The 19,723-nt window shown below is 42.9% G+C and overlaps 1 protein-coding gene across 1 annotated transcript in view; it reads right to left on the bottom strand.

The window, feature by feature from the left end:
• Positions 1-19,723, bottom strand: part of SLC9A8 (solute carrier family 9 member A8) — a 67,046-nt gene that overhangs the window by 24,340 nt on the left and 22,983 nt on the right. Inside the window, exons 5-9 of the mRNA XM_023761748.1 lie at positions 16,529-16,612; positions 11,733-11,834; positions 10,352-10,386; positions 5,465-5,608; positions 4,614-4,764 (exon numbers count right to left, since the gene is read on the bottom strand). Of these exons, the coding sequence (XP_023617516.1) occupies positions 4,614-4,764; positions 5,465-5,608; positions 10,352-10,386; positions 11,733-11,834; positions 16,529-16,612 (516 nt within the window). The remainder of the gene's footprint in view (positions 1-4,613; positions 4,765-5,464; positions 5,609-10,351; positions 10,387-11,732; positions 11,835-16,528; positions 16,613-19,723) is intronic.

The following is a 19,723-nucleotide window of genomic DNA, read 5'->3' on the forward strand; positions in this document are numbered from 1 at the left end:
GTTGCCAAAACCGGTTTGGCTCAGTGGATAGGGCATCGGCCTGCGGACTGAGGGGTCCCAGGTTCGATTCCGGTCGGGGGCATGTGCCTGGGTTGCGGGCACATCCCCCATGGGAGATGTGCAGGAGGCGGCTGGTCGATGTTTCTCTCCCATCGATGTTTCTGGCTGTCTATCTCTCTCCCTTCCTCTCTGTAAAAAATCAATAAAATATATTAAAAAAAAAAAAGAAGAACTGTCATTGGGTACAGGTGATGGGTACAGAGAGGGTGGATTTAGGAGGCATTAGGAGGAAGAATTGAAGAACTTTTCTTTCATTGTAAAAGAACAAAGTAAAACTGTCAGAAGCCATTGAATTCAATTGTTGGTTTTATCCCCAAAGGGAAAACTGTTATGCCATTAAAATGGAGTTATTCTCATTAAATATCCTTCTCTTGCAGTCTGATCCTACCTTCAGGTTGTCTCTTAAATCCATCCACTTCTCTCCCTTTCTGCCCTACTATCCACTGTCCCATTGCTCTCTCTATACCTCCTTGTCTTCCTAGAGCCCAACCCATTCTCCATTCAATGGCCTGAATGATCCCCATAAAATTCACATCTGATCAGGTTATTGGCCTGTTCAAACCCATCAACAGTTTCCTGCTGCTTTGTAGGAGGAAGCCTAGTCTTCTTAGTATAACCTTGTTAACAGAGTTGGGGTTCTTGAGTTACCCACGATAGAAGTCAACAGGAACCCCCCGAGAAATTTCCAGACAGATTTTATTAAGCTTATGCTCGAGCACCAGGGAGGCAGCACAGAGGAAAGGCTGGTCCTCTAAACTGGCTCTGGGGCTGGCTCTGCTTGGCTGCTTTTATAAGCTGGGGACAAAGCAGGCTTGCGCCATAAGGCAGGCTTTTTAAAGAGTCAGGCTTGCAGAATTTTCCATTTCAGGGTGGGGTGACTTCCTTTTCCTGCTGCTTGGTAACTACATCCACACCGGCGCTACTGGGGCAAGATGGTGGACTGCCTGTTACCACCATCCTGGGAAGGTCATATAGCAGTCAAACCTTGATCAACTGTGCATGCGGGTCAGTAGTTTAAGCAGGCAGTTAGAAGGGAGATAAAATCAGCTACCTCTGTGTTTTAGAGTAGAGAGTGGAGGGGTGGTGACATTTTTGCGTTCCTTCTTAACTTGGTTTCCTGGCCACCGTTATTTTCTATTCCCCGGCCCAATCCCTATATTGTTTCCACCTGACTCCTCTCCCTGCCACACTTCTTGATCCCATTTCTCCTCCTTCAGGGTAGGCCCACTGTGACTGGCACCTCCTTACAGTCACCTTTCATGTCCTTGGCCTCCCTAACTTCCCGGTTTGTTTCTCAGAACCCAAGGTCAGTGTTACTTCCTCAGGGACCCCTTTGCACAGGCCAGCATTTACCGGCTCTCCTGTGGCTCACCTTCTCCACAGCACGTGAAAACTAATCGTTCCATGAGGACCAATCCTGTTTAACTGCAGTATGTCCAAGGCCTGAGGCAGTGCCTAGCCCACAAAAGACACTCAATAAATTTTTGCTGAATCAGTACACAAAGCGAAGAATTGTCAATAGTAATATTCAGCTTCATTACTCAACATTTCATGAATTGGTATAATTTTAAAGATAATCTCTGATAATCTGATAGCTTGATCAAATAACTTCAGGAAGCCTTTCATGGCAATTCACTGTACAATGTAACATAATAAAGGTTCTGGGAAGTCTTGCAAAAAAAATTAATCTAACTTTTTTTCACACAAATGTTTTTCAAACTCACTAAATGTACAATACCCCCTCCCCCCATTCCTTTCTTTCCTAGTAGATCACAGGTTAACATCCCACCTTGGGAAATACTGGGATCCAACAAGGGTTCTTACTGGGAAAGTGCTCTTGAAGGCTAAGATCACCCACAGTTCCCAAATGATCTGTGGGCCACATGCATACAGTAAGTTCTAGCCCCCACCACAGATGACTCCCTCAGATGGTACATCAGCTAGTGTCCTGCTTTCTTTTTATGGAGAGAAGGCTTAGGCCAATGATTCCTAAACTCAAGGTAAATGAAAGCAGAATTGGACTCTTTCTGGCCTGGTAATTTTCTACATTTTATTTTTTCAGGTCATGTTTCTCACACCTTAAGAATATAAGACAATGCTGCTTCAGGTTCCATTTCATGAGCTTAAGCTGTAGCTGGAGAGAACAAAAGGTTTCCTCTACAGCAATTATTTTAAGAATAAATTGTCATAGTAACAAATCAAAGCTAAAACTAATTTAATTAAAGTTAATGAAGAAACTGAAGATACTTCTTAACTTTCTGGCATTACAAAAGTGAAAACATTAAAGAAGGGGGTATGCTGGGCCAGTGTGTCTCAGTGGTTGAGCGTCCACCCATGAACCAGGAGTTACTGGTTCGATTCCTGGTCAGGGCACATGCCCGGGTTGTGGGCTTGATCCCCAGTATCGGGCATGCAGGAGGCAGCCTATCATGATTCTCTCTCATCATTGATGTTTCCGTCTCTCTCCCTCTTCCTTCCTCTCTCTGAAATCAATGAAAACATTTTTAAAAAGGGGTAATTCATTCCTATATTCAGTTGCAAAGATAAATGTGTCAGATCACTTTGAAAACGATCATTTATTAAGTATACCCTTAAAAACAAGACGTGATTCTACCTTATAAACCAAGGAATGCTGACAACAGCTCCCTCCTGTAATGCAAAAAAGGGCACGCCCACCATGCTCCTTTCTCCCTCTTCTAACTGAAAATGGCTCACAAGACAGCTCCCCTGAGAAACCTCACTCGAATCCTTCAGAGTGACTATTTCCCCCTTGCACCATTGTGTTCACTTCCTTGTGAACATCTTTCTCTCACGTTGGATTGAATTTGTCAAGTCCAACTGGTCTCTGGACAGTGTCTGGAACACAGAGGCCATCACCACATGCTGAGGGCGATGACCAGCCTGTAGCATGTCTGGAGAGTCAGCGAGGCTGGACATGGCTTAGTGACTTCTCCCCGAGCCTGTGTCCCAGCAGTGGTGGAGGTGGAGGCTGGAAACTATCTATGCATGTGGTCCACAGATGCAGTTTGGGGAACTGTCATCATAGGTGATCTTGGCCTTCAAAAGCACTTTTTCCAGGAAGAACCTCTGACTACTTATAATGAATGACTCCATCATTTCTCATTTTAAAAAGAAAGTTATTGCCTAATCTTTGGCCTTTTTGTGGCAAAGAGTCATGGAAAAGCTCAGAAAAGGTCCTACTTTTGACAGATTCTTAAAAGAATAAATAAATTAGAGACAAAGCCATTGAGTTTAGCTCCTAATGTATAAAAATAACTCATGATGTCATCTCCAATTTGGGCAAAATTCTTTATCACAAATACTCAATATGTGCAGCCAGAATATGAGATAAAAGTCAAAACCCAAAAGCTAAGAAGCTTACAGGGTAGATCTTAAATAAGAAAAATATATTACCATCAGATTTCTTAAAGGTCTTATAGCATGATGTATGAGAATTTCCTAATGAAGCTACAGAAATTTTTACCAAGAGAAATGTGAAAAAGGCAATAACAAGAATTGGTCAAATAGATCATAGTAAATCCATAGAAAGGAATATTCTATAACCAGTAAAACGATGTTGTAGAAGATTATTTTATCAACTCTGTTCAATGGAAAAGCTGCAGTACAATATATCTTAAAGGTCTTATAGCATGATGTATGAGAATTTCCTAATGAAGCTACAGAAATTTTTACCAAGAGAAATGTGAAAAAGGCAATAACAGGGAATTGGTCAAATAGATCAAAGTAAATCCACAGAAAGGAATATTCTATAACCAGTAAAACGATGTTGTAGAAGATTATTTTATCAACTCTGTTCAATGGAAAAGCTGCAGTACAATATACAGGATATAAGTTCATCAAAATAAAATATACGTAGCCCAGCCGGCATGGCTCAGTGGTTGAGCGGCGACCTATGAACCAGGAGGTCATGGTTTGATTCCTGGTCAGGGCACATGCCCAGGTTGCGGGCTCGCTCCCCAGTGTGGGGTGTGCAGGAGGCAATCGATCAATGATTCTCTCTCATCATTGATGTTTCTATCTCTCTCTCCCTCTCCCTTCCTCTCTGAAATAAATAAAAATATATTTAAAAAATAAAATATAGGCAACCTTTAATAAGTTCTTCCTACAAAGTAGGCTAAAAACAGGGCAAACAATGAAACAATAATAGGGGCAGGAGAAGAGGAAAGGGTCTCACGTTAATTGACGTCAGATGCTTTTCACATAGCCCCACACTTAACTATTCAATCCTCAAATCCAATCCTAGGCGGAGGCGTTATCACCCTCACTTGAGCACGGAGAAACCTGTGGCTCAGAGAGGTGAAGGAGCCGACCCAGGACCACACAGCTATCAGTGGCACCTCTAGGACTTGAGCCCATGTCAGCCTGACTCCAAAATTGGGATTCTTTCCACTATAAAACATCCTTTAGTCCAACGTCAGAATTTCTAATGTAGTCTATAATAAAGCTTTTAAGAAAATGCTAACTACCACAGAGTGTTAGGCTTAGTAAGGAACCTTGCGACAAAGGAAATAAGACAGAATTCAGGTTGTGGAAATTTTATTCTCTAACAGAACACTGCTGGCTCCTAAAATTCTCATGGCTCTTCTCCGACACACTACACAGGGCTCTCTTCTCCAGCTGCTTTGACTGTTGGTGCCTTTTCTGTTTTTTGGCAAAACTGTTTGGGTCTCCAGCTCACACATGCTAAAGAACACCACAAAATGCAGAGGTCAAGGAAATAGCCCTGCATCAAATAAACACATTTGAAATGATCTTGAATTCATTTCCTTTCCCCAATTACATTTGATGACTCCCCTTTAATGTCTCAGATACTATCAACAAGGGCATTAATACCAATGAACATTTGAAAAAGATCTGCAGTTTCCAAAGTGGCTTTCACCCAACAGCATCTTAAGAAGGGATGCCTATTAGTCTCACACCCTTCTTCTATGGCTGTGAAAAGGAAGGTGACCTGCAACAACTCCTAAGCAGGAGAGAAAGGACTCTGTCTATCGTCGTCTGTAACAATGCAGTCCAAACTCTCATCCCTCAACCAGCTGCTCCGTCACCGATAAACCTAAGTTCTTAGGACTCACCCCAGACCAGTCACCAACTTAGAAGCTCTGAGGGTGGGGCCTGGGAATGCTTCATTTAATAAGCATCCCCAGGTGCAGATGGGAAGCTGCGCTCAAAACTACTGCTAAGAGGTAGGTCATAAAAGGGGGATCACTCTGGACCTTGACAGCATCCCTAGGGCACATCAGGGCTTGTCAGGACAGAAAGATGGAGAAGCGGGTGAACTGATCACCCAGAGGACAAGCAACTGCACACACGGCTGCATGGAAACATCCGTCCCTTTGTTACTGGGACCTTCAGTTCTGTCCCTTGAAGAGAGCACACTTACTTGGTCAAGACGATGGAGACGGCATCGTTGAGAATACTCTCCCCAAAAACCAGCATGTTGAGCACTGGGTCTACGTGGAGTGCATTGAAAATGGCAATAGTAGCCACTGGATCGACAGCAGAAATTAGGGAGCCAAATGCAAAACTGTGAAGAAGGGAACAGGAAGGGCACACTCTGAAACGCTCATCACTTGGTCCACGTTAAAGCATTAAAGCCAGGGAATGTATTTGATATAACAATACACACGCTATAGCTGAAGTAATGACAGAGATGCCCTATTTTTCCCTGTGCTATCTGTGAATTGACATTGTGGGTGGAGCAGTGAAATGCTCACTCTAAGAGTTGTTAGGAATGGCCTGGTTTCCCACTATAAGTATTAACACTTTGACCAGCGATGGATGGAAGACTTTTGCTTAAATGCATTAAAGTTCCCAGACTTTTTGGTCAGAGCAGTTGGAACCATGATAGCTCAGGGGCCTCCCCCAAATGACCCATGGGCTCCTGGGTCTGACCTCTGCTTTGCCCTTTGCCACCATCTGTGACCGACCCCAGCCTCCACTCATATTTGTAACATCTAAAAAAATGCCAAGAGCCAGCAGCAGCTCTAGGTGCTTCAGAGGATGGCAGCTTGGCTGGCAGGCACCTGCCCCAGTGCTGCCTCCCACCAGGCCAGCGGCTCTCGTCCACAGTCCCCATGAAGGTCTCATTTCCTCCAACAAATATGTACGAATGGCCAAATGTGTTTCAGGCACAGAAGGTAACAATAGCAGCAAACATTTCTGTGGCACTTACCATGTCCCAGACACTTAAGCACATTACATATAGTAATTCAGTGATTCACCATAGGGATGGCACTATTACTGCCCCGATTACATTGGAGAAAACTGAGGGACAATGATGTTAAGGAACTTGTCCAAGGTGGGACAGCGAACAAGAATTCAAACACAGGGCATCTGGCTCAGAGTCGCTGCCCCTAACCACCCCAGTAGATATAGCAATATCCAGTCAGACCAATTCAGAAACGGCATGTTTTACACAGGAAATCAGGGTGATGAGAGAAGAGTAACCTGGCAGGGGCCAGGGGTGGGGAGACAGTTACATTGGGTGGTCAGGAAAGGCCTCTGGAGAAATGACTTATCTGAACAAGAAGCAGATGGCTAGGCCAAGATCTGGGGGCCGTGGCAACAGCCACTACCTCTGAAGTGGGACTCAGCTTGGTTGCCTGAAAAGGGCGAGTGTGGCAGCTGTACAGTGAGGGTGAGGGTGAGGGCGAGTGGCAGGAGATGGTAGAGGGTGGCCAGGGAGATCACCCCACGGGGCCTTGTGGGCCACTGAGGAGTCTGGATGATTCGTTCTCTCAGCAGTTTGCCTGTTTTCTACCTCAGTGTTCCTGAAGCCTCCTATTCCCTCACACTGCTATGCCAGGCACTGCCTTCTTTCTACGCCAGCAGAATGGTCAGTCTGCTCCTCCTACATCACAGGCAAAACACGCAGCCCCAACGACAGCCCTGCATGAGGGATGTAAGCCCTCTGGTTCCCGCCCTCACCAGCCTGCAGTCTGCGAGGGAAGAGGTAGTCACTTGTCTGTGTTCACTCCGCCATCAGCAGCAACCCTGATTGGTCACTGGACTCAGGCTCCGGGAGAGGGGTGCTGGCGTGGGAGATGCTCGGCTGCCTTCCCAGTTACAGTTCTGGTTTCCTGGGTGCTCCCTGTGAGCGTGACTCAGGTGAATTCTACCAGGAGAGCCTGCTCACCTCAAGGAGAGCCTCTGGACCCCAAGCTGAGGACCAGACCCAAAAGACAGGCTCAGCTCAGAGCCAGTTCCCAGACTTTCTGTCCACACAGAAGCTGTCACATGTCTTATGAGCTGTGACCTTGCCTGCCTCTCGCCTTCAGTGAGTGCCATGGTGAGGGTACTGTGTTTTGGTCATGGGTATAGTCCCAGGAGTGGTACTGAGCATGGCCCAGAGAGGTTTGTGGAGAGTGGGCGGGAGGGAAGGACAGGCAATGCCCCCAAACGACTGCCCTGTGTGGTTGGCAGCTGGCCTTGAAGCCCTTGTGCTGCAACTCAGGCTCAGACCTTCTCATCTCTCTTCTTTTATCCCCACTCTCATCACCCATGCTGACATTGCAGGGGCCTTGAAGGAAGAAGGTCTAAAAATGTATTCTGAAGTGGAGGGGGCGGAGAAGGGGTGGGGAGAGCTTGGGAGCCTCTGGTGGGTTGTGTGCTGTGTGCTGACTTTGCTCGGCTCAGCTGGCCCCTCCCTCCACCCTACAGTGCCGTGCAGCAGACAGGCATGGTTCTCCCTCCTGAACACCCATGCACCCTGGTTTTGGTATAGCACCCCAATTTTCCTTTGGGGAGCCACCTCCCCTACTCTCCCTCCATCCATGTAGTTGCGTTGGGCATCTAGGAGTGGGTAGGGGACCCAGGCTTGGTGAACAAGGGTCATCACCAGGTCACGGGGAATTAGGTTGGCCCTTTTGGCAGGGATGGTTGAGGGGTGACGTGAGCCCAGAGCCATCAGTGTGGCCACATGGAGTGAATGTGCCCAAGGATAAAGTGAATCAGGGAACAGCTAAGCTGGGACAGCGGAGAAGAGATTCCTGACATTGTGACGGTCATGTGGGTGGCCACTGTACAATGTCCACCTTTGCTGTATGTTCATAATAAAGGGTTGGGGGAAATGCTTTGAATAAATTATATAACACATTCAGCTTTGGTTGGGAATCTAAATTGGGGCAGGGCATTTCCGACAGAGACTATGAAAAGTCTGAACTATGACCTGCCTGAGTCATCAAGAGGCCTGAATCTAAGGGGTCATGTGACCTTGCCATCAGTTGCTCCATTTCACACCTTCATGACCCAGTTTTTTAAAAAGATCAGAAGCTAGAAGTTCAACTTAAAAGTGTGTTTTCTTGATTCCATCATCTCAAAGGATAGCAACATCAAAAAACCAAAAAGGAAACAGTCTAGGATGGTGAAATAATTCAGGGTGCATTGAAGAGTAAAATATCTCTCCAGCAGAAATATCACTAAAATAGAGTGCAACAAAGTTTTAGGTTTAATGTTTTCTCTAGTGCAGAGGTCTGTGGGTCCCATGTTTGACTTGCATGGTGTTTTAAAGAAATGAATAAACTGTCAACATTTGAAAAGCAGAAAATTCCCTATTAATATCTAAAAACCTGGCCTCTTTTGAAAAAAGCTTTAAAAAATACACTTTTATTGATTTCAGAGAGGAAGGGAGAAGGAGAGAGAGATAGAAAGATCAATGATGAGAGAGAATCATTGATTGCCTGCCTCCTGCACGCCCAACACTGGGGATTGAGCCTGCAACCCCGGCATACGCCCTAACTGGGAATTGAACCATGACCTCCTGGTTCATAGGTCGACACCCAACTAGAGCCATGCCAGTGGGCCGAAAACAATTTTTTAATATCTAGTAATTCTGGGCCCATAATGGTGATTACTAGGTGGAGCTGAGAAGTGGCTGTTCCTTTCAGACAGGCGTGCTCTCTGGTTCCCTGTCACCACCGGGCCAGCTTCCCCTGTGGCGTGCTCTGCCAGGCCCTGCAGAACACTCCCCAGCTGTGGGAGTCACTTTCCACAGGAAACGAAGTGTCTGCACCCAGAGAAAGAAACTCTACCTGGCTGTTATTCTGCTTGTCTAAGGAACAATTCTCTTACTCCTCTCGCCTGAACATCCCAAGCATCTGCCCAATTCAATTTTATAAGAATTTATCAAGCATTTTCTGTGTCTCTAACCAGTTGCCCCCAAACAGGTTGAAGGACTGAACACTGGGACCTCTTCTTTTACTTGGATTGGGCTTGGGGCATTTCTTTTCACTGGCAACATACCTACAAAATGCAGGGCACCAGTTCTGTTTTATTTCCAGTTCTTTATAGAATAGGAATGTGACTTTTGCTACTTGTTTATATATCAAAACTATTTTACAACCAAAGCACTGAAATTTATGTCCCTGGGAGAAAAGAGATTGGACCTAATGTTATCAGAGGCACATTGCCCATGAAAGGGCTCCAAGATTCGAGTCCCCAAGGTGTTGCTAGAGGCTGAAAGCTCTGGCTGACCGGATGGGAGGAACTCGGGCTGAGTGCTCCCGCTTCCTGAGTGCTCCCCGAGCTGTGCCACAGGACAGAACCAAGTGCTGTGGATGCAGAAACACAGAGCAGGGCTGCATCCTCACTGGACTTTCAGAGCGGGGAAACCAGGCTGAACTCTGCTTGTGCACTTTTTCAGTACTAGATCTGGCACCATCTGAGAGACAGCTGGCTAGGTGGCCTCTTGCTAAGCTAATTATGGAAGTTCCTGGACTGGGCTCCGGGGCAGCAGCTCTGAGAGCTCACTGGAGTAATTTCAGAATGAGGAGGACATGTGCAGTAGAACCCTTGGCCCCGTCTGCTCCCCTAGTGGACCTCCACCCAATTTGGTGGAAATTCAAAGCAAAAAGATTCACATCTCACTCCCCCCTCCATCCCTAATAAATCAAAGAAAGGACAACTTTCATTGTGGCCATTGAAAAGATATAAACCCAGTTGAAGAGAATTCTTAACAATAAAACAATGGTGCAGCATGTGGTGTGTATGTGTTTGGGGGACAGTTAACTCAAGAGTTATTCCTTCCAGAGCTTAAACTAAATTAATTGTTCCAATCAGCAATGTCTGACTAGGGATCTTCAAAATTTCCTTGATTAGTTTTGATTAATTCCAGGGACCCGAATTAATTCAGAATAGATTCTACAGAGAAATCATCAGCAAAACAAAGAGAGAAAAAGAACAGAGAGGTACCACACCCAGGAACTAATACAGAGAACTCTTTCCTGTGTCTCAAAAGTAGTCACGTAGTGTTAGAGTATGAAAGATTTACCTGTCTGTCATGTTGAGTTTAGAGATTACATCAGCCTGTAAAATAAAACACACAAACACACAGACACAAAAAAATCCCCTGGAGAACAGCCAAGAAGATTAAAATGTCCATTAGCGCTTTATCACAAATGGATAAGGACATTCATCTTCAGTCCTCAAACCACTTGAACATTTTTAAAAAGTCCCAAGTTTTAGTTTAGACATGCATCCAATTATCATACCACAGAAGTATGGCAAAGAATGCTACATTTTTCAAGCCAAATTTAGAAGAGTTTTCTTCTCTAAAGTTTATTACCATTTGGTACTAGAAGCTGGGCAATGAAGAAGGTTGCAGGACAGACATTTATTCTGGTGCCACTGAGGCAGCAGTGAAGGTGAAATCAGATGGAATGGGCTTTAGCCTACAGCCATCAAAGGAAGCAAGCACATCTGATACAAATAGGAGAAATCTGCCTGTCGCCCAGCTGTCTGAACCTTGAACTTTACAGAACTGGGGCAGGTAAACTTCCTGCTACTGACCAGAAAGGAAAAGAACTGACCTGCACAAATGTGCGTAATGCAAAACCACAGATACTACCTTCCTAGGTGGGTCTGACTTGAATGAATTCAAATAATTTGAACCTCAAACACCCAATTGATGATATTGGGAACTGGTTTAGCAATGGTGGAAAATCCAGAGTGTATAACTCTACAGATGGATGAGTTAGAATTGAGTGAACATACTCAGAATCATCTGTAATTTTTGAAACACAAATTTCAATTTAAAAATGAGCATTTAACCCTGATTCGGTATACCTAACAACACAACTGATATTGTTATAATCTGAAGATCTTGGTGATTCCGGTCAAGGGCATGTACCTGGGTTGCGGGCACATCCCCAGTGGGAGATGTGCAGGAGGCAGCTGATCCAGAGTGTATAACTCTACAGATGGATGAGTTAGAATTGAGTGAACATACTCAGAATCATCTGTAATTTTTGTAAAAAAAAAATAAATAAAAATGAGCATTTAACCCTGATTCGGTATACCTAACAACACAACTGATATTGTTATAATCTGAAGATCTTGGTGATATCTAGTCTGCTTTATTTTTAGGCATTCTAACGTAAGACAATATTGATTTGCTAGTAAGAGCAAACAAATACTTTTGAGGATTATGGGAAAAATTCACTCAACTCCAGACATCAAAGCTCTTCGAGGACACTGAGTTGAAACACAAGTTTAGCATGACTTTACTGTGCTTCATATAAGTCTGGATTTCCCTCCAGGGGAGCATTTCCTTGAATGTGAACCCCAGGTCCCATGAGGTGTCCCTACCCCACCTCCCTGCACTAGCTCTAAGAATGTAAGATTTTCAAAAATTTTCAGATGTTTTTTCTTACCTGACCCAGAAAATAAATTCCTCCACCTACTACAAAAGCAGAAATTGCTGTACCAAAAACAGAAAACAAGGTGATGGAACCAATATTTTGAAAGAAGTTACCCTGTTTGAAAGAGCAGAAATGAGAAATGGTTAGAAAAACTGGTCCAGTCAATGAAGGCATGGCCCCCACACCTGGCCCTCCTGACATGCTTGATTCTCTGTGAAGGGCACTACCTATTTGGCAAGCTAGGAATCTGGGAGTCTTCTCTCATGCCTACATCTAATACAGCGCCTGTTGCTTTTACCTTCCCCATGACACTCACATCTCCCTGCTTCTCTCCATCGTCATCTCCACCGCCCTTGCCCAAGCCGCCATCATCTCTCCCCAGGACCACTTTAATAGCTTCTAGCAACTCTCAACCATTCCTGGCTCCTTGCCCTCCAAGGGCTTCCAGAATGATCGTTGCAAAAGACAAATCTGATTGTGCTACCTTCACTCTGACCCCCACTTCCACTCGAAATGCAGCTAAAACCCAACCAAAGCCTGGATGGTTCGACCCCCTGTGAAGGCCTCTAACGCCCTCCCTTTTGTTTTCTGGATGCCAGTCACACTGGTGGTTTTTTGTTCTTCAAGCGTACTGTGCTCCCTGGGTTTGGACCACTCTTCCTTCCTCTTTGCTTGGTGAACTCTAATCACCCTAAGTTCTCAGGACACTCTTCCTGAGGGAAGCCTTCTCTGATCCCTTAGCAAGGTCAGATCCTGTTCTATGCTCTCAATGCATAATGACCCTCTCCTGGCAGCACGTGATATGGCTGAAAATTTACATTTATTTATGTAATGATTTGACTGATATCTGTCTTTCCCACTAGGCTGCAGGCTCAACAGGGGCAATGACCACATCTGCTTTTGTACAACGTCACTGAAATAATGCGTGTCAGATGAAAGATGCCCAGTTGAGTAGGTACCAAAGTAATTAATCGTGTTTCATGTCTGATCAAAGTCCAAAGTTTATACAATTATAATTTTTTGTTTAATTAAGAAAAGGTGCATCACTACAGTGTTAAGACAGTAGATTATACTATCAGAAACTCCTTTCTGTTTTCTAGGTCTTTTAAACAATTTTATTTCACTCTATCATCATCAAATATAAATATGACAGATAAAATATATTTCCATCTATACTCTATGGCATTTAAGAGAAAATATTTGAGTCCAAGTAGCATGGTAGCATCTTTTACATTTCCATAAAATTAAGAAAATTAGCTGTTTATTAGAATCCTGTGGACACACTTAGGAGCAACACCAGGGAACATTGACAACCCCTTGACTGTGAGCGTGGACAAGGGATCCCATCTTTTCACTCAGGAGCTGTCAAGCCATAGACAACAGGGACTGACATTTTAAAGCTCACTTCAAAAGGGTGTGCTCAGCTTAACCCTGACAACTCACTAATCCTGTCTCCTTCAGGAAGTTTCTTTGCTTTATTCATTGCAATTTTGATTCGGCTGCCCATAATCTGGCATTCAATTACTTTGCTTGGCATATCAATCCTTAGCGCACAAGGAACTTTCAAATAACTCAAGTCAAACACAATGATTGTTTTTTTCTAAACAAAAGGCTTTCATCTATGAGTTTGTCTTTGCAAAAAGCTGCTTTATTTTGTTATTTTAAAACTAGAGGCCCAGGACATAAGACACTGGGGGGTAGGGGAGGCCAGGGGATTGTCAAGGGCGGGGGGAAAAAAAAGGAGACATATGTAATACTCTTTGTAATAATTTAAGCAATAGAAAAAAATTATAAAAAAAAATAAAAAATTAAAAAAAAAAAAACTAGAGGCCCAGTGCACGAAATTCGTGCATGAGTAGGGTCCGTAGGCCTGGCTGGCAATCAGGGCCCATCTGTGGGGCGACCGGTGGGGCGATTGGGGGGTCCCCGTTGGCACCCGCCTTGGCTGGCCTGGGGCCTGCGGGCTGGGGGCAGCTCTTGCGTTGAGCATCTGTCCCCTGGTGGTCAGTGCTCGTCATAGCAACTGGTCGTTCCACTGTTTGGTTGATTTGCATATTAGGCTTTTATTATATAGGATAGATTAAACTAAGTCTTGGTCTGTTTATAGGGAGCTAATTCTGATAAATATATGTAGTTGGTTAATATTAATCTGGATATTGAAAATTTGCCCAAATACAAATTACCACACTATAAGAATTTCCCTTTGCTATACAAAGTGAATATATCTGTTTCTGACATACTTATCATTCTATCCTTTGTATGATATTAATAATTTAAAGAGCTAATACCTGTCTACCTAATGCATATCAACTTAGAATAGTCTTACTGAATTTTTTATTCCAAGTCCAAATTTACATTTGCAAATACAGCAATATTAAAATAAAACATTCAGAGTTGACTTCCTATCTTCTTTGGTGGAAGGTAAGAAGTAGACAGTTCTGAATTCACATTTCCAAATCACATTAGTACCTTTCACATAAATTATCACATTCTCTGCTGGAAAGCCATCTTCAAAGAGATTATTTTTTTGTTTGTTTTTCTCAATTGAATTTATTGGGGTGACATTGGTTAATAAAATTATATAGGTTTCAGGTGTACAATTCTGTAATACATCATCTGTATATTGTATTATGTGTTCACTATCCCAAGTCAAGAAATGATTTTTTAAAAACTATTATTTTCCTCAAATTTTTAACAAGTTTATTTTCTTTCACTCAAAAAATTAGAAAATAAAACTTTCCAAGCTCTAATATAGTAATCAGTGTTATGTTTTTAAGTCAAAATCAAAATAATTTCCTCAAATTTGTTTTGAAATATTTTCATAATCTGCTGATAGTTCTTTTAAGAATTATTTATGAAATGAAAGAATAAAGGATGTTGACTTTCAATTTCTCCTTGCTTGTTTTCTTTTTAACAATTACCTGATGTCAGTAATTTATAAGACTTGGGATTTTTTTTTAAAATTAAACTTCCTTTTCACATTTCAGGTGGATAAATGTACAATAAAATAGCACTGGCTGGTTTTTCTCAGTGGTTAGAGTGTCAGCCCATGAACCAAAGGGTCGTGGGTTCAGTTCTCGATCAAAGGCACATATCTTGGTTGCAGTTAGATCCCCAATCCTGGTTGGGGTGCGGGCAGGAGGTAACCAATCAATGTGTCTCTGACGTTGATGTTTCTCTCTCTCTCTCCTCCCCACCACCCTCCCTTCCACTCTCTCTGAAAATCAATAAAAAAAATATCCTCTGGTAAGGACTAAATAATAATAATAAAATAACAATTTAAAAATTCTGAACTGAACATCTTAGAATATTTTTGCTTTGGTACCCAGGGGAAAAATTAGAGATTAATTTGTATGTTTTAACCAAAACTTTCTTGACAAATTAAGTCTTTATTATGTTATTGCTCATACTACTACTAGTAATATTAATATTAGTAATAATAAGTATTATTAATAACAAGAAGCACTACCATTTATTTAACGTAATGGGTGGTGCTTTGCACATATTCTTTCATCTAGTGTAAATTTCTTTTTTTTAAAAAAATATTTTACTGATTTCAGAGAGGACGGGAGAGGGAGAGAGAGATAGAAACATCAATGATGAGAGAATCATTAACCAGCTGCCTCCTGCGCACCCCCTACTGGGGATCGAGACTGCAACCTGGGCATGTGCCCTTGACTGGAATCAACCCCAGGACCCTTCAGTCCACAGACTGATGCTCTATCCACTGAGCCAAACCAGCTAGGGCTAGTGTAAATTTCAAAGCAACCTGAGAGGTAGTGTTTTGTTTTTGTTTTTTGTTTTGAATATCTGCTGTACCCAAAAGCAATCCATAGGGGGCAGCACATGATTAGAACTTGGTCTCTGGCTCCAAAGCCCAGGCTCTTTCCTCTTTCCAATGGTAGGCCAAATCTTAGTCCTTTCAACCTTCATAATTTTTTATCATACTCACAAAATAACTTTATTACTAACATTTTAAGTTGAACCGTGTATTTTAAAACTTAAATACATTTACATTTAAAGAAAACTGATAGGCAAAGAAAAAAAACCCATGTACACACACAAAACTAGCTGAAAAGGGAGAAACTCCCGCCCAGGCAGAAAGTCCCACTGGAAGTTGGAGGACAGAGACCAGAAATTACAAGGCAAAGCAGGGAACTATGCAGGTGCCAGCAGTGCCACTCTTAAGGGTGGAGCCCGGAAGCCAAGGATGAGCAGAACAACTGTGGGAGTGGGGGGATGTGCCAGAAGGAGCTAGAAGATGAGGCAGAAAGATGGGGCTCCAGCCTGTGAAGAGTAGCTGGACTGGGGAGCGGGGGAAGATGGGGAATACAAGCTGGGAGTTGAGGCCCAGGGTATGGTACTGAGAGGGGAGATACTGAAGGATGAAGGGGCCTAAGGAGGGAGAACGGTCCCACATGATGAGCTAAGAGAATCAAAAGGCCCAGGGTACATGTCCCTGTTCACCCAGGACAAACTCCATCCTTTTAACATGTGCTAGTCTGTGTCCAACAAGAAGAGTCATTGTGTCATCCGTGTACCACTTAGTATCACTTTGACCATCTTCCTAGGCAAAGCTCCCTTCTATGGAATACACTAGTTTAATAAGCCACACTGCCTGAAACCATGAAAGCAGCCCATTGACCATGTCTGCTCCTGTCCACAAGTCAGGCAGTCCAGTCCAGCATACCCAGGATGTGTACACGGAGATACCACTGCTAAATCAACACCCAAGCTTCTAAGGAACTAGCCTTACCAACACAGGAAGCCTCCCAGACCAAAAACACTAATATATGTCTGAGTCTTACCTTGTGTAGTGAATATCCTGACTCAAATATAATAGGTGGAAGCAATAGAAGGAAAAACATATTTGGACGAAACATTTCTTCTTCCTGTAAACATAAAATGGGTATTTTTAGAGGCATGGAATTTGTGTAATTAAGAACTAAATCCATCAATGAAGAGCCAAAGTAATTCTCTCAGGCCTGGCCCAGTGGAAACATACCATGCTTAAATAACTACCTGATAAAAACAACCAAGCAGGAGGACAGACAAGAAAATAAAAAATAACGCCCCCACCACCAAAAAAAAGTGTATTTAACAATGTAGGACAGCCCTAGCCTGTTTGGCTCAGTGGATAGAGCATCAGCCTGCGAATGAAGGGTCCAGGGTTCGATTCCAGTCAAGGCACATGCCTGGGGTGTGGGCTCGATCCCCAGTAGGGGTTGTGCAGGAGGCAGCTGATCAACGATTCCCTCTCATCATTGATGTTTCTATCTCTCTCTCCCTCCCCCTTCCTCTCTGAAATCAATAAATATATATATATATTTTTAAAAAGTAGGGTGAGTTTAAAAGGTGACCAGCAAAAGAAAAAGCAGAATGAATCGCTTCCAAACACACAGTCGTATGCTTTTTATCCTTTACTAAGGAAAGAAAATTAATTTTAATGTAGAAAACTTTTCAATTCAAGCAGAACACTTTCAAAAACAAGTCCACAAATGGAACCCTCCAGGACAAAGGCAATGGTAAACCCTAAAACAATTCACTGAGAGGAAGAGTAAACCCTCCACGTGCCTATGACGGCTCTGCCTTTTCTCTGTCACAGACAACTCTGCATTTCCCCATCTGACTGAGATAAGAGTCCCCTCCTGATGCCCTCACAACTTGGGACATGGCTATCAAGCCAGTCCCTCACCATGCTTCCAGATTCAAATATTAAGTGCAATTATGAAAGGTATTTCTAGGTATTGCCATCTTTGGTGGAATGAAATAATAGTTGGATTTTCTATATTAACATATTTCTCTAATTGTTGGTGGATGGGGGAAAACACATATTGGTCTTCAAGCCCAAAATGACTACATGTAATACACAGTCTATAAAATACTGCAAAATCAGGCCATTTTTCATATGAAAATTTCTATGCCACAATCTTGATAGTCTGGCTTCTTGTCAAAATTCTCTATTCAAAAGAATAACTAAATGTATTCTTATAAATATACAGCTGTTACCATAAAGACTAAAATAGCATTTAAGAAAGGCTCAAAATAGAAGCAAATGACTTCTGATTAAGTCTTAAAATAACTGCCTGTACAACAAGCTCATGACTCAGGCTGGGACCACGTGAAAAGAAACGGGCTGATCTCTGGGTTTGTGGGGCAACCAATTCTCAGGAACTGTACAGATTCTTTTGGAGTTTCAGAAACTAACCCTTCCCTGGGAAGAAGGAGAACCCACCTACAATGGATTTCCTCCTGTCCTCCAGCCCCAATTCATGTTCACCTGGAACCTCAGAGTCTGACCTCATTTGGAAATCGGGTCTTTGCAGATGGAATTAAGGGAAGGATCCTGATGAGATCATCCTGGATTAGGATGAGTCCCAAACCCAATGACAGTGTTCTCATTAGGGATAGAAAAGGACACTCAGACACAGAGAAGGCCGTGTTAAGATGGACTAAGGCAGAGACACAGCCAAGGAATACCTGGGCCACCAGAAGAGACAATGAAGGATTCTCCCTGGGAGCCTGGATTTGCTCCCTAAAGGCTCTGCCAACACCTTCATTTCAGATTTCTAGCCTCCAGAACGATGAGAGAATAATCTCAGTTGTTTTAAGTCACCCAGTTTGTGGCAATTTGTTACAGCAGCCACAGGAAATGCATCCACCACTTTACGGTGAATAGTGTTTTAGAAAGGTCCCTGGTTCCTTTTGGCAACATCTCCCCCAAAATAGTCTGAGATGATTTTCGATGGCACTTGAGAAGTGTGTGTCAAATACTGCTGACCCCGCAGACTGAGAAAGTCAGTCCTTTTGGATTCTTTTTCAACCCCAGTTAAGTCAAAGCCACCTCAGTCTGGTGCAACAGTGAGTACAGCCTCTTTCCAGTGTGCTGACCTCTTCCTTTGAAAGGCTTGACCTTAGAGACTTCAGTATTCCTTTGTTTTTATAGTGTTTATTTATAAAAATGATATTGGTTTTCCACTTAAAACAGTACTATGATGTTTCCTTTAAAATAAAGTTCATTGCAGCATTATGTACAACAGTTAAAAGGTGGAAACAAACCAAGGGTTCATCAATGGATGAATAGATAAAGTATGGTACAAACCTACATGGAACATCATTCAGCCATAAAAAGAAAGGCAATTCTGATATATGCTACAACATGGATGAACCTTAAAAACAACATGCTAAGTAAAATTAGCCAGACACAAAGGGCTAAATATTATATGATTTCACTTACATTTGGCAACTAGAATAGGTAAATTCATAAAGACAGAAAGTAGAATAGGGCTACTAAAAAAAAAAGAATAGAAAGTGGGAGGGCCCAGCCGGTGTGGTTCAGTGGTTAAGCATCAATCTATGAACCAGGAGGTCATAGTTCAATTTCCCGTCAGGGCAAATGCCAGGTTGTGGGCTTGACCCCCAGTAGGGGGCATGCAGGAGGCAGCTGATCAAAAGATTCTCTCTCGCCGTAACCGGTTTGGCTCAGTGGATAGAGCGTCGGCCTGCGGACTGAAAGGTCCCAGGTTCGATTCCGGTCAAGGGCATGTACCTTGGTTGCAGGCACATCCCCAGTGGGGGGTGTGCAGGAAGCAGCTGGTCGATGTTTCTCTCTCATCGATGTTTCTGACTCTCTATCCCTCTCCCTTCCTCTCTGTAAAAAATCAATAAAATATAAAAAAAAAAGATTCTCTCTCATCATTGATGTTTCTATCTCTCTCTCACTCTCTCTTCCCCTGTGAAATCAATTTTTAAAAATTATATAGATAGATAGATAGATATAGATATATATAAAAGAAAATAGGGAGGAGAGAATGGGGAATTGTTTAATGGATTGAGTTTCCACTAGAATGATGAAAAACTTCTGAAAATAGATAGTGGTGATGATTATATAACATTGTGGATGTATTTAATGCTACTGAATTGTACAATTGAAAATAGCTAAAATGGAAACTTTTATGTTATGTATATTTTACCATAATAAAGCTTTAAAAAAAAACTGCTAC

The sequence above is a fragment of the Myotis lucifugus genome, unplaced genomic scaffold, assembly GCF_000147115.1.
Source record: "Myotis lucifugus unplaced genomic scaffold, Myoluc2.0 scaffold_215, whole genome shotgun sequence".
NCBI classification, from domain to species: Eukaryota; Metazoa; Chordata; class Mammalia; order Chiroptera; family Vespertilionidae; genus Myotis; species Myotis lucifugus.